Source organism: Balaenoptera acutorostrata, chromosome 11 (genome assembly GCF_949987535.1).
Source record: "Balaenoptera acutorostrata chromosome 11, mBalAcu1.1, whole genome shotgun sequence".
Taxonomy (NCBI): domain Eukaryota; kingdom Metazoa; phylum Chordata; class Mammalia; order Artiodactyla; family Balaenopteridae; genus Balaenoptera; species Balaenoptera acutorostrata.
The window spans coordinates 53,691,219-53,703,498 of NC_080074.1; the positions used below are offsets into that span (position 1 = coordinate 53,691,219).

The window sequence follows — 12,280 nt, forward strand, 5'->3', positions numbered from 1 at the left end:
GCTCACGGGCCCAGTTGCTCCGTGGCACGTGGGATCTTCCCAGACCAGGGCTCGAACCCGTGTCCCCTGCATTGGCAGGCAGACTCTCAACCACTGCGCCACCAGGGAAGCCCCGGATTGTTATTTTTTAAAAGGTGACTCCTGGGAAGTCAAAGCAGTCTAGCTCCCACTTGGCAAGTTACACATTTACTCTGTAAGACTGACTTGTAGTCTCAGGTTTAGGTGAAGGTGTTGAGAAGCCCAGGTGAGTACTGGTGCTGTGCTAATGAGACTCATTCTGGTTAGTGGTCTTATACATAGTTGCCACCATTTTATTGCACAGTTGGGAAGTGCTCAGCTTCCCCAGCCATACCTGACAGCCTTGGCCATTTCTTAGATTCTAAGTGCTTGACACATCTGATGAACAACCATCCTGGTTTACCTAGACTAGGATAACAAACTGTCCCAGTTTGCCTGGGACTGAGGAAGTTCATGGCACTTGGGACTTTTAGTGCAAAAGGTAGACCAGTCCCAAGCAAATTGGGATGGCTGATCACCCTAATTAGAGGGCATAGTAGCTACAGAGAATAGAGTATCAAGTGTCCCCAACATTGAGGCAGGTAAGGTGATGTAGTGCTGTATAATCGAAAATGCTTGCACTAGATAGACCCTGTTAGGAATACACCATCCAAGTTTTAACTAAAAAACTTCAGAGAATTATGGAAAATACAGGGACAGGCATCAAAATGACTTACATATGGTTATGAAGAGTCCACATGGAAAGGCTAAGGAAATTGGTATTATCTCCCACCCAAATAAACCTCTCCAGTCCAACCTACACATGGTGTTTACTCATCTGTAACACTGATTGTGAGGACTTTGCTTCCTCAAAAAAATCTTGAGGCTCTCCTTATTAAGTACAAGCACTTTGGCTTTGGCATTTAAGGCTCTCCACTACTGACCTCTTGTCACAGATTCCAAATTTGGACAGGCATGACCTTTATTTTAGCAGGGTGGGTTATCAGGAAGGGGCCAACATCTGCATAGGGCAGCCACTGGGAAAACGAATCCAGCTGTAGATGCTAAGGGAGAAGGCACAGTGCCCAAGGACGAGAGTGATCTCTACAAAGAGAATGTGCAAAATGAGGAATATCAGGGCATTATAGCATGTGGGTGGATTACACCCAGATGTCTGCATAAACATTTGGCACCCGGAAGATCTGCATGTTTAGGATTTGGGAACAGGGCCTTCACGGAATGTGGGGTTGGGGGGAGTAGCAAGGATACAAAGTCAAGAGTAAAGTCAGCAGCTGGGAAAGGACTGGCAAAGGACTTAGCTCAGAGCCCAAAGAAGAGGTCCACTTAGACAACCTGGACACAATCAGGGGATTGATTTAAAGCAGATGTCTAGGCAGGAGAACGGAGCTCCCACCTAAGGGTTAGACTCGGAAGAAGGGTGTTGATGCTGAATACCAGAATGTTGGTCTTAAGCGTCTCCAAGCTTAAAACAGGCCTGAAGCAGCTGGCCTCGGCTGTCGAGGAAAAGAAGGATGCAGAGAAAGGGAATAAAACCAGGTCTAGCCCACTCAGCCCACCACTTCACCACCCTCACCTCTTTCCTGTAAAAGCTTGAACCATGTGAAATGATTTGAACACCCTGCCCTTTCCAGCCCCTCCACGTTTTCCCCTACTATTGCTTTCTCTAGGATACTCTTTCCATTTTCTCCTGTTAAAATCCTACCCATTCATTCTCCAAGGCTCATCTCAAATGCTGTTCTTCTGCCTTTCCTCAGTGGAGAACTTTGGTACCTTCCTCTTTTTGATCTGTTATGGCAGTTCTGTGCCTTAGAACTTTCCTTGATATTTTATAATCTGCACTGTTCAATAAAGTAGCCACCTAGCCGCATGTGGCTATTAAGCACTTGAACGTGGCTAGTGACCAAGGAAGTGAAACATTAATTTTATTCAGTTTTAGTCATTTTAAATGTAAATAGCCACATGTGGCTAGCGGCTTCTGTATTGGACAATGCAGTTCTACAGCATCTCCCATAGCACTTTCTCTTTAACGATTCAATAAACATTTATCGCATGCCTGTTCTGTGCTAGGTGTGGTAATAGGCACTAGAAATGCAACCATGACTAAGACACAGTCCCTACCCTCAAGAATTAGCACAGACATTCTCCCTTTTGCTTGGTATATATTTTTTATTTACCATAGTATTCTATAAGCTTCTTCAGGACAGGCATGCGTCATACTCATCTTTGTATTCTCCCTAAGGCCTAACATAATGCCTGCATATATCAGGTCACACAATCAATTCATAGTAAATTGAAATTTTATTCTCCTGTGAAAAATTAACCTGATTGGAAGTCTAGGAGTAAAGCATTCATGTTCTGCTTCTTACTTGAAAATTCTGCAGCCGTTCTTTAATGTAATGTCCTTAGATGGACTAAAATAGAAGATCTTCTAATTTAGTTGTCAAAAGTGAAAGGTCAAAGTGAATAGAGAGGGAAATAAAAGGCACATAGGTAGTCTCCCTGTTTGGGGTCTTTCCCTACTTCAGTGGAGTACATTGTGTCCCTCAGAGCTGGTAGCCTTATGTTCTCTCTCTAATCTGCAACCAAAATCTAGTCTCATATTCATTTACACAGAGTTAACAAATATGACTAGTAAAACTCAACATTTTCATCTTCTTTTAGGAGCTCTTTTATTTAAATGGTTATCATAGCCTTAAGCTAAAGCAGTGTTTTTTTCCAACTTTGTGCTGGGCTCCCTGCAGAATGCAAGTTTATGTGAAGCTCCCTTAAGAACCCACACTGGGGTGGGGAGATTAGAGGCAGCTTTAATTTTTGGTTCTTGGGTAAGAGGATGGGAAATTATACATATATATTTAAAAATTATAATAAAATTAATATAATGAATAACTATAGGCATATTCTTATAATTAATAATACAATTATTATAATCATATAATAAACAATATAATATTATATAATCATAACATATACAGTTGACCCTTGAACAACATTAATTTGAACTGCTTCGGTCCACTTATATGTTGATTTTTTCAATAGTAAATACTATAGTACTACACGATCACGGTTAGTTAAATCCACAGGCGTGGAACCGCAGATATGGAGGGCTGACTGTAAGTTATACTCAGATTTTTGACTGCGGAGAGGATGGGCACTTCTAACTCCCCCCAAACCCCCCATCCCGTGTTGTTCAAGGGTCAACTGTGTATCATTTTCTCTTTTAAAAATCAACTTCATTGGGGTATAATTTTCCTCTGTTAGGTAATTTTTATTCTTCAATTTTATTACAAGAAAAATTTTAAATTACGAGAACACTTTTGTACAGGTTGACTAAACTGCAAGCTTTAGGAGTACAGACACCATGTCCAGTTTGTCAGTTTTGCTTAAGATGTTATTCTCATTACTTAGCATAGTACCTGCCACATGGCTGCAATCAATAGTTACATGTTCAATGAATGAAAGAGTTCTCTAGACATGTTATTTCCCAACCCTTCTTTCTTTCTTCATGAAGTTTTTTTTTCCTTCAGTTTTGAAAAACTATGGTAAAATACATATAACATAAAATGTACCATCTTAACCATTTTTTTTTTTTTTTTTTAAATTTATGGCTGTGTTGGGTCTTCGTTTCTGTGTGAGGGCTTTTCTCTAGTTGCGGCAAGCGGGGGCCACTCTTCATCGCGCTGCACAGGCCTCTTACCGTCGCAGCCTCTCTTGTTGCGGAGCACAGGCTCCAGACGCGCAGGCTCAGCTATTGTGGCTCACGGGCCTAGTCGCTCCGCGGCATGTGGGATCCTCCCAGACCAGGGCTCGAACCCGTGTCCCCTGCATTGGCAGGCAGATTCTCAACCACTGCGCCACCCGGGAAGCCCCCATCTTAACCATTTTTAAGTGTCTAGTTCAGCGTTAGGCACTCATGTTGTATACCTATCACCACCATCCTTCTCCAGAACTCTTTCCATCTTACAAAACTGAAACTATATTCATTAAACAATAACACCCCATTTCCCCTTCCCCCCAGCCCCTGGCAACCACCATTCTTCTTTGCACTTCTATGAGCTTGACTAGTCTAAATATCTCATGTAAGAGGAATCATACAGCATTTGTCATTTTGTGACTGGCTTATCTCACTTGGCATGATGTCTTCCAGATTCATTGATGTTATAGTATACGTCAGAATTTCCTTCATTTTAAGGTTGAATAATATTCCAGGTATGTAATACCACATTTTATTTATCCATTCATCCATTGATTAGCACTTGGGTTGCTTCCACATTTTAGCTACTGTGAATAATGCTGTTATGAACATGGGTGTGTAAGTATCTCTTTGAGACCCTGCTTTCAATTCTTTTGGGAGTATAGTTGGAAGCAGAATTGCTAAATCATATGGTAATTCTATTTTTAATTTTTTGAGGCACCGCCATACTGCTTTTCACAGCAGCTATACCATTTTACATTCCCACCAACAGTGCATAAGGGCTCCAGTTTTTCCACCTCCTTGTTATTTACTGATTTTTTGATAGTAGCCATTCTAATGGGTGTTGGGGGTATCTAATAGTTTTGATTTGCATTTCCCTAATGATTAGTGATGTTGAGCATTTTTTCCCATGCTTATTGGCAATTTGTATATCTTCTTTGGAGAAATACTGGGGTCCAATTTACATATAATAAAGTGCACATATTTTTGAGTGCATTGTAAAGAGTTTTAACAAATGTATATATCTGTATAAACACCACCCCAGTCAAGATTGAGAACATTTCTATCACCCCTTAGGGCTACCTCGTGTCCTCTGGCAGTCAGTTTCCTCTGACCCCTGGCCTCAGGCAACTATTGTACTTTCTGTCATCATAGATTAGTTTTGCCTGTCCTAGAATTCCACTTACATGGAATTGTACACTATGTACACTTTTGTGTTTGGCTTCTTTTGACATTATATGTCTGAGACTCTTTCATGTTGTTGCTGGTAGATATTTTATAAGTGAAGCAGAAGATATTTTATAAGTGAAAATTCCTGAACCACTGAGCGGTGGGAGATCACAATAATAACTGATATTTATTAAGCACATACAATATGCTGAGTACTGTTCAGACTTTACAAATAATATCTTACTTAATCCTAACATCAATCTCATGAGGTGATTCTATTAATCCCATTTTAGAGATGAAGAGTCACAGAATGTATAAGTAATCTGCCAAATGTCCTACAGCTACCCAGTGGCAGAGCTGGTATTTGAACTCAAAGAACCTGGCTCCAGAGTCAGCGTGTAAAGTTACCACACTCTGCAACCCCAGCACTTCTAGGAGGGCCAAGGTGTACGTCCTGCTCCTTTTGTCCTTCCCTCTCTCCACTTGCCATTCTCAGCCTCTTCTGAGCACACATATACCTGTCTAAACGAAGAGTCTAAGTTGCCACTAGTAAACCAAAGTCCTGGGAAAAAAATGAACAGTAGAGGAATAGAAAAGAGAAGCAATTATATCCAATTCTCATTAGTACCAACTTGCCTGATTTCATGGGCCTGTGCTTATTTTCATGCTCAATTATCTCATGAGACTGGATAGGAACACAAAAAAACTGGTTCCCACACTCTTAAGTCAGTGTTTATTTTGGCAGAAATGGCAATCTACATTTCCACTGTATTAACAGAAGTATTAAAATCATTCTGCACCATCTTCATAGGCTATACCAGTGCTGTACATTTGTTTCTGAATTAGTAAACAGTTTTAAATGTGCTTTTCTAGCCATTATTTCATTATGTCCTCACAAAGGCCAAATTACTTTGGAAAGGTAGGAAATATAGTGGCCCCCATTTAATATTATTATTCCAAGGTGACTGAATGACTGGCCTAAGGTTATACACCTACTTCTGGATGATCTTCACTATTAATGGTGAAGCTGGGCCTAGAAGGCATCTCTCAGCATCACCCGCTAGGTTTTAGCTCTGGCTGTTCACCAGGACAATGGTCTCCTGGTTGTAAGTAAAAGTATATTTTCAATTTGGGTTATGCTAGTGTTAATGAGAGAGAATGTAAATCACTTTCTCCCTAATTGAAGAACAAATCATTTCTTCTTATTTTTATTATGTAAGAATTGAGAGTTTTGCCAACAGATACCTTAATTACCGTCTTCTTTCCTGTTTGCTTTCACAGACCAGTGACCTGTTCTATTTCCTAGTGAACAAACTTCATGAGTACTTGCCAGAGTCTAGGGATAAGAATGCACTTCAAAATAAAAGCCAAAGTGTTGATGAGCTGGTGTAAGTACTAACTTACATAATCATAGATATTTTTTCCCTAGGATGTTCAAGATAAATGGAAGGCACTGGGAAAAATATATACTGTATTAATGCTTAATAGTGCTGCAAGTTTTGCTTCACAAAGATTTTTTTAAAATAGCATTTATTTTGTTCTAATTGTATAGTTAAAGAAAAACTACACAAGAAACTAGTAATACTGGCTGTCCCAAAAGAGAAAAAAATGAGTGTATGAATAAAAGACACCTTTCACTGTATCCCTTTTTCACCTTTGAAATTTTGAGTCAGAAATTACTACTTGAAACAGTTAAAATTATTAAATGTAGTTTAAAAATAGTGTGATTATCATTAAAACTTTGCAAAAAATAAGTGCAAAAATCAATATGTAAATGACTTTTAATCCTGACATGCACCTATTAATTCATTCATTCAACAAATATTTTTGAGTGCTTACTATGTAGCAGTCAAAGAGTAGACACGCAACCAATGTTGGCAATTTAATATACAGAATTTCCTTCCTATACTTTTTTCTACATGGCTATCTGAATGCAGTTCTATTGAGCATTACTGATTTTGTGGAATTCTGAACTTACAATGAAATCATGCCATTTCTGTGATTTTTTTTCTCTTTGTTTTCTAGGGCATGCATTGAAATTATACAGACTCTGGGACTGATGTTCAGAGAAACAGAAACTGAGGCATCACACCTGAACACATTGGGAGCTAAGAAGTAAGGCCTTTTAAAACTTGAGACCTTGTAGTTGCAACCCATTAACTATTCTAATGAGTGTCTTCCAGAACTCAACTCTCTTGACTTCTCTGTGCAATCCCCTTGTAAATATATTAAACTCTTTTGTCTCACTTCCTTCTGTGATGAATAGATTAATTAACATACTGAGTTCTCTCTGATTATTGGGGGCACAAAGATTTTGATAGCATAAGTTTATCTTTTGTCATTGCCTGAAAAAGACCAAATGAACCATCATACGTTAAAAACGAGGGGGTTTCTATTAGAATTTTCCAGAGTACTCTTTTATCCACATTGCAAAGGCAGGAACTATAGTAGCTCCCTTTAGTATATAATTGTGTGACCTTGGAGTGAATGACATTGGAGGGAAAGCTGTTGTAAGATACTCCAAGATATGTGGCCCAAAGAAGATAGAAATTTACGTCTTTCTTACATAACAGTCCCAAGTTAATAGCCATGCTTTTCCTCTACAAGATCAGCCAGAGACCTAGGTTCCCTCCTTTTTGTTGCTCTGCTACCTTCTATCATGCTATCTTTGTCCTCATGGTTAGCTGGCTAAATTGCTGGCTTTCATAACTCCCTGTGGGAATCAGGAAGAGAAGTAAAGGGCAAGCAAATTTCATTTTTAAGCAAGGCGTGTAAGACTTTTGCTTACCTTCTGTTGGTGAGAACTTTAGGCATATGGCGTTTCTAGCTGCAAAAGAGGGTGCAAAATGCGTCTGTAGTTGGACAGCTGTGTGCCTAGCTAAACTATAGCTGGCAATGGGACATCTGTAATTTAAAGGAAGAATGGAAGAATGTATAGTGAGGGACAACAGCATTCTTTGACACAGAAAGTATGTGTTTGCATGTTTTGCATATTATCTGATTGACCTTTTTATGAGATTTATAGGCTATGAATTACACCCTTGGGCAATGGTCTGACTAAAATCTTAATTTTTTTCTACCCATATCAATTGTTTATCTACATTTCTTGCACTAGAAGGTGGAAGAAGGATGAGAACCATGGACTCTGAAACATTTTAACCAGAGGAAAGAATAAGAACTTTTAGTAATATTTGTCCAGGCTATTTATTAGAGACCTTTACAAATAAATGTTAATGATAATACTCATTAACATACCTTAAGCAACTTGCTATGTGCCAGGGACTATGGGCATACTGTGCATTATAGCAGGGACGGTCAAACATTTCTGCAAAAGGCCATATAGTATGGGCTTCCCTGGTGGCTCAGTGGTTAAGAATCCACCTGCCAATACAGGGGACACATGTTCGAGCCCTGGTCTGGGAAGATCCCACATGGCACAGAGCAACTGAGCCTGTGTGCCACAACTACTGAGCCTGTGCTCTAGAGCCCACAAGCCACAACTACTGAGCCTGCAAGCCACAACTACTGAAGCCTGTGCACCTGGAGCCTGTGCTCCACAACAAGAGAAGCCACTGCAATGAGAAGCCCGCACACCGCAAAAAAGAGTAGCCCCTGGAGGGCCCCCACAAGCTTCTGGGATCTGCAGGGAGCAGGTGTCTCAGTGATAACTATACTTTGGACTGAATCCTAAATCTGTCTTGTTGGTCAAATGATTAAGATCAAAAGCAGCTCCAAGAGACTGGTTCAAGATGGCGGAGTAGAAGGACATGCCCTCATTCCCTCTTGCGAGAGCAGCGGAATCACAACTAACTGCTGAACAGTCATCAACAAGAAGACACTGGAACTCACCAAAAAAGATACCCCACATCCAAAGACAAAGGAGAAGCCGCAATGAGACGGTAGGAGGGGCGCAATCACAATAAAATCAAATCCCATAACTGCTGGGTGGGTGACGCACAAACTGGAGAACACTTATACCACCCATTGCAGTGAAGGTTCTGAGCCCCACGTTGGGCTTCCAAACACGGGGGTCTGGCAACGGGAGGAGGAATTCGTAGAGAATCAGACTTGGAAGGCTAGCGGGATTTGACTGCAGGACTTCGACAGGACTGTGGGAAACAGAGACTCCACTCTTGGAGGGCACACACAAGTAGTGTGTGCATCAGGACCCAGGGGAAGGAGCAGTGACCCCGTAGGAGACTGACCCAGACCTACCTGCTAGTGTTGGAGGGTCTCCTGAAGAGGCGGGGGTGGCTGTGGCTCACCGTGGGGAAAAGGTCACTGGCAGCAGAAGTTCTGGGAAGTGTTCCTTGGTGTGAGCCCTCCCAGAGTCAGCCATTAGCCCCACCAAAAAACCGGGTAAGCTCCAGTGCTGGGTCGCCTCAGGCCAAACAACCAACAGGGAGGGAACCCAGCGCCACCCATCAGCAGACAAGCAGATTAAAGTTTTACTGAGCTCTTCCCACCAGAGTGACACCCAGCTCTACCCACCACCAGTCCCTCCCATCAGGAAGCTTGCACAAGCCTCTTAGATAGCCTCATCCACCAGAGGGCAGACAGCAGAAGCAAGAAGAACTACAGTTCTGCAGCCTGTTGGAGGAAAACCACATTCACAGAAAGGTAGACAAAATGAAAAGGCAAAGGAATTTGTACCAGATGAAGGAACAAGATAAAACCCCAGAAAAACAACTAAATGAAGTGGAGATAGGCAACCTTCCAGAAAAAGAATTCAGAATAATGATAGTGAAGATGATCTAGGACCTCGGAAAAAGAATGAAGGCAAAGATCGAGAAGATGCAAGAAATGCTTAAAACACCCAGAAGAATTAAAGAACAAACACCTAGAAGAATTAAAGAACAAACAAAGAGAGATGAACAATACAATAACTGAAATGAAAAATACACTAGAAGGAATCAATAGCAGAATAACTGAGGCAGAAAAACGGATAGGTGACCTGGAAGACAGAATGGTGGAATTCACTGCCGTGGAACAGAATAAAGAAAAAAGAATGAAAAGAAATGAAGACAGCCTAAGAGACCTCTGGGACAACATTAAACGCAACAATATTCACATTATATGGGTCCCAGAAGGAGAAGACAGAAAGGACGTGAGAAAATATTTCAAGAGATTATAGCTGAAAACTTCCCTAACATGGGAAATGAAATAGCCACCCAAGTCCCAGAAGTGCAGAGAGTCTCAGGCAGGATAAACCCAAGGAGAAACATGCCAAGACACATAGTAATCAAATTGGCAAAAATTAAAGACAAAGAAAAATTATTGAAAGCAGCAAGGGAAAAACGACAAATAACATACAAGGGAACTCCCACAAGGTTAACAGCTGATTTCCCAGCAGAAACTCTACGAGCCAGAAGCGAGTGGCACAATATATTTAAAGTGATGAAAGGTAAGAACCTACAACCAAGATTACTCTACCCAGCAAGGATCTCATTCAGATTCAACAGAGAAATCAAAAACTTTAAGACAAGCAAAAGCTAAGAGAATTCAGCACCACCAAACCAGCTCTACAACAAATGCTAAAGGAACCTCTCTAACTGAGAAACACAATAGAAGAATAGGACCTACAAAAGCAAACCCATAACAATGAAGAAAACGGTAATAGCAACATACATATTGATAATTACCTTAAACGTGAATGGATTAAATGCTCCAACCAAAAGACACAGGCTCACTGAATAGATACAAAAACAAGACCCACATACATGCTGTCTACAAGAGACCCACTTCAGACCTAGGGACACATACAGACTGAAAGTGAGGGGATGGAAAAAGATATTCCATGCAAATGGAAATCAAAAGAAAGCTGGAGTAGCAGTACTCATATCGGATAAAATAGACTAAAATAAAGAATGTTACAAGAGACGAGGAAGGACACTACATAATGGTCAAGGGATCAAACCAAGAAGAAGATATAACAATTATAAATATATATGCACCCAACAAGGGAGCAACTCAATACATAAGGCAACTGCTAACAGCTATAAAAGAGGAAATCGACAATAACACAATAATAGTGGGAGACTTTAACACCTCATTTACACCAATGGACAGATCATCCAAACAGAAAATAAATAAGGAAACAGAAGCTTTAAATGACACAATAGACCAGATAGATTTAATTGATATTTATAGGACATTCCATCCAAAAACAGCATATTACACTTTCTTCTCAAGTGCACATGGAACATTCTCCAGGATAGATCATATCTTGGGTCACAAATCAAGCCTTGGTAAATTTAAGAAAATTGAAATCATATCAAGCATCTTTTCCGACCACAACGCTATGAGATTAGAAATCAATTACAGGGAAAAAAACATAAAAAACACAAACACATGGAGGCTAAACAATACGTTATAAATAACCAAGAGATCACTGAAGAAATCAATGAGGAAATCAAAAAATACCTAGAGACAAATTATAACAAAAACACAACGATCCAAAACCTATGGAATGCAGCAAAAGCAATTCTAAAAGGGTAATTTATAGCAATATGAGCCTACCTCAAGAAGCAAGAAAAATCTCAAATAAACAATATAACCTTACACCTAAAAGAACTAGAAAAAGAACAAACAAAACCCAAAGTTAGCAGAAGGAAAGAAATCATAAAGATCAGAGCAGAAATAAATGAAATAGAAACAAAGAAAACAATAACAAAGATCAATAAAACTAAAAGCTGGTTCTTTGAGAAGATAAACAAAATTGATAAACCTTTGGCCAGACTCATCTAGAAAAAGAGGGAGAGGACTCAAATCAATAAAGCTGGAAATGAAGAAGGAGAAGTTACAACGGACACCACAGAAATACAAAGCATCATAAGAGACTAGTACAAGCAACTCTATGCCAATAAAATGGACAACCTGGAAGAAATGGACAAATTCTTAGAAAGGTATAACCTTCCAAGACTGAACCAGGAAGAAATAGAAAATATGAACAGACCAATCACAAGTAATGAAATTGAAACTGGAATTAAAAATCTTCCAACAAACAAAAGTCCAGGACCAGATGGCTTCACAGGCGAATTCTATCAAACATTTAGAGAAGAGCTAACACCCATCCTTCTCAAACTCTTCCAAAAAATTGCAGGGGAAGGAACACTCCCAAACTCATTCTATGAGGCCACCATCACACTGATACCAAAACCAGATAAAGATACTACAAAAAAAGAAAATTACAGACCAATATCACTGATGAATATAGATGCAAAAATCCTCAACACAGTACTAGCAAACAGAATCCAACAACACATTAAAAGGATCATACACCATGATCAAGTGGGATTTATCCCAGGGATGCAAGGATTCTTCAATATATGCAAATCAATCAATGTGATACACCATATTAACAAAGTGAAGAATAAAAACCATATGATCATCTCAATAGAT

At 39.9% G+C, this 12,280-nt stretch overlaps 2 protein-coding genes across 3 annotated transcripts in view; one reads left to right on the top strand and one right to left on the bottom strand.

Moving 5' to 3' along the window:
- Positions 1 to 12,280, bottom strand: part of XPOT (exportin for tRNA) — a 148,566-nt gene that overhangs the window by 90,307 nt on the left and 45,979 nt on the right. The window contains exon 2 of one of the 2 annotated variants that reach the window (XM_057557664.1): positions 7,668 to 7,783. The exons of the other annotated variant lie outside the window; for it this stretch is intronic. The gene's annotated coding sequence lies outside the window, so the exon portion shown is untranslated. The remainder of the gene's footprint in view (positions 1 to 7,667; positions 7,784 to 12,280) is intronic. 2 annotated transcript variants of the gene reach the window in all.
- The window catches only part of C11H12orf56 (chromosome 11 C12orf56 homolog), an 83,488-nt gene that overhangs the window by 54,629 nt on the left and 16,579 nt on the right, over positions 1 to 12,280 (top strand). Inside the window, 2 exon segments of the mRNA XM_057557530.1 lie at positions 6,161 to 6,267; positions 6,905 to 6,994. Of these exon segments, the coding sequence (XP_057413513.1) occupies positions 6,161 to 6,267; positions 6,905 to 6,994 (197 nt within the window).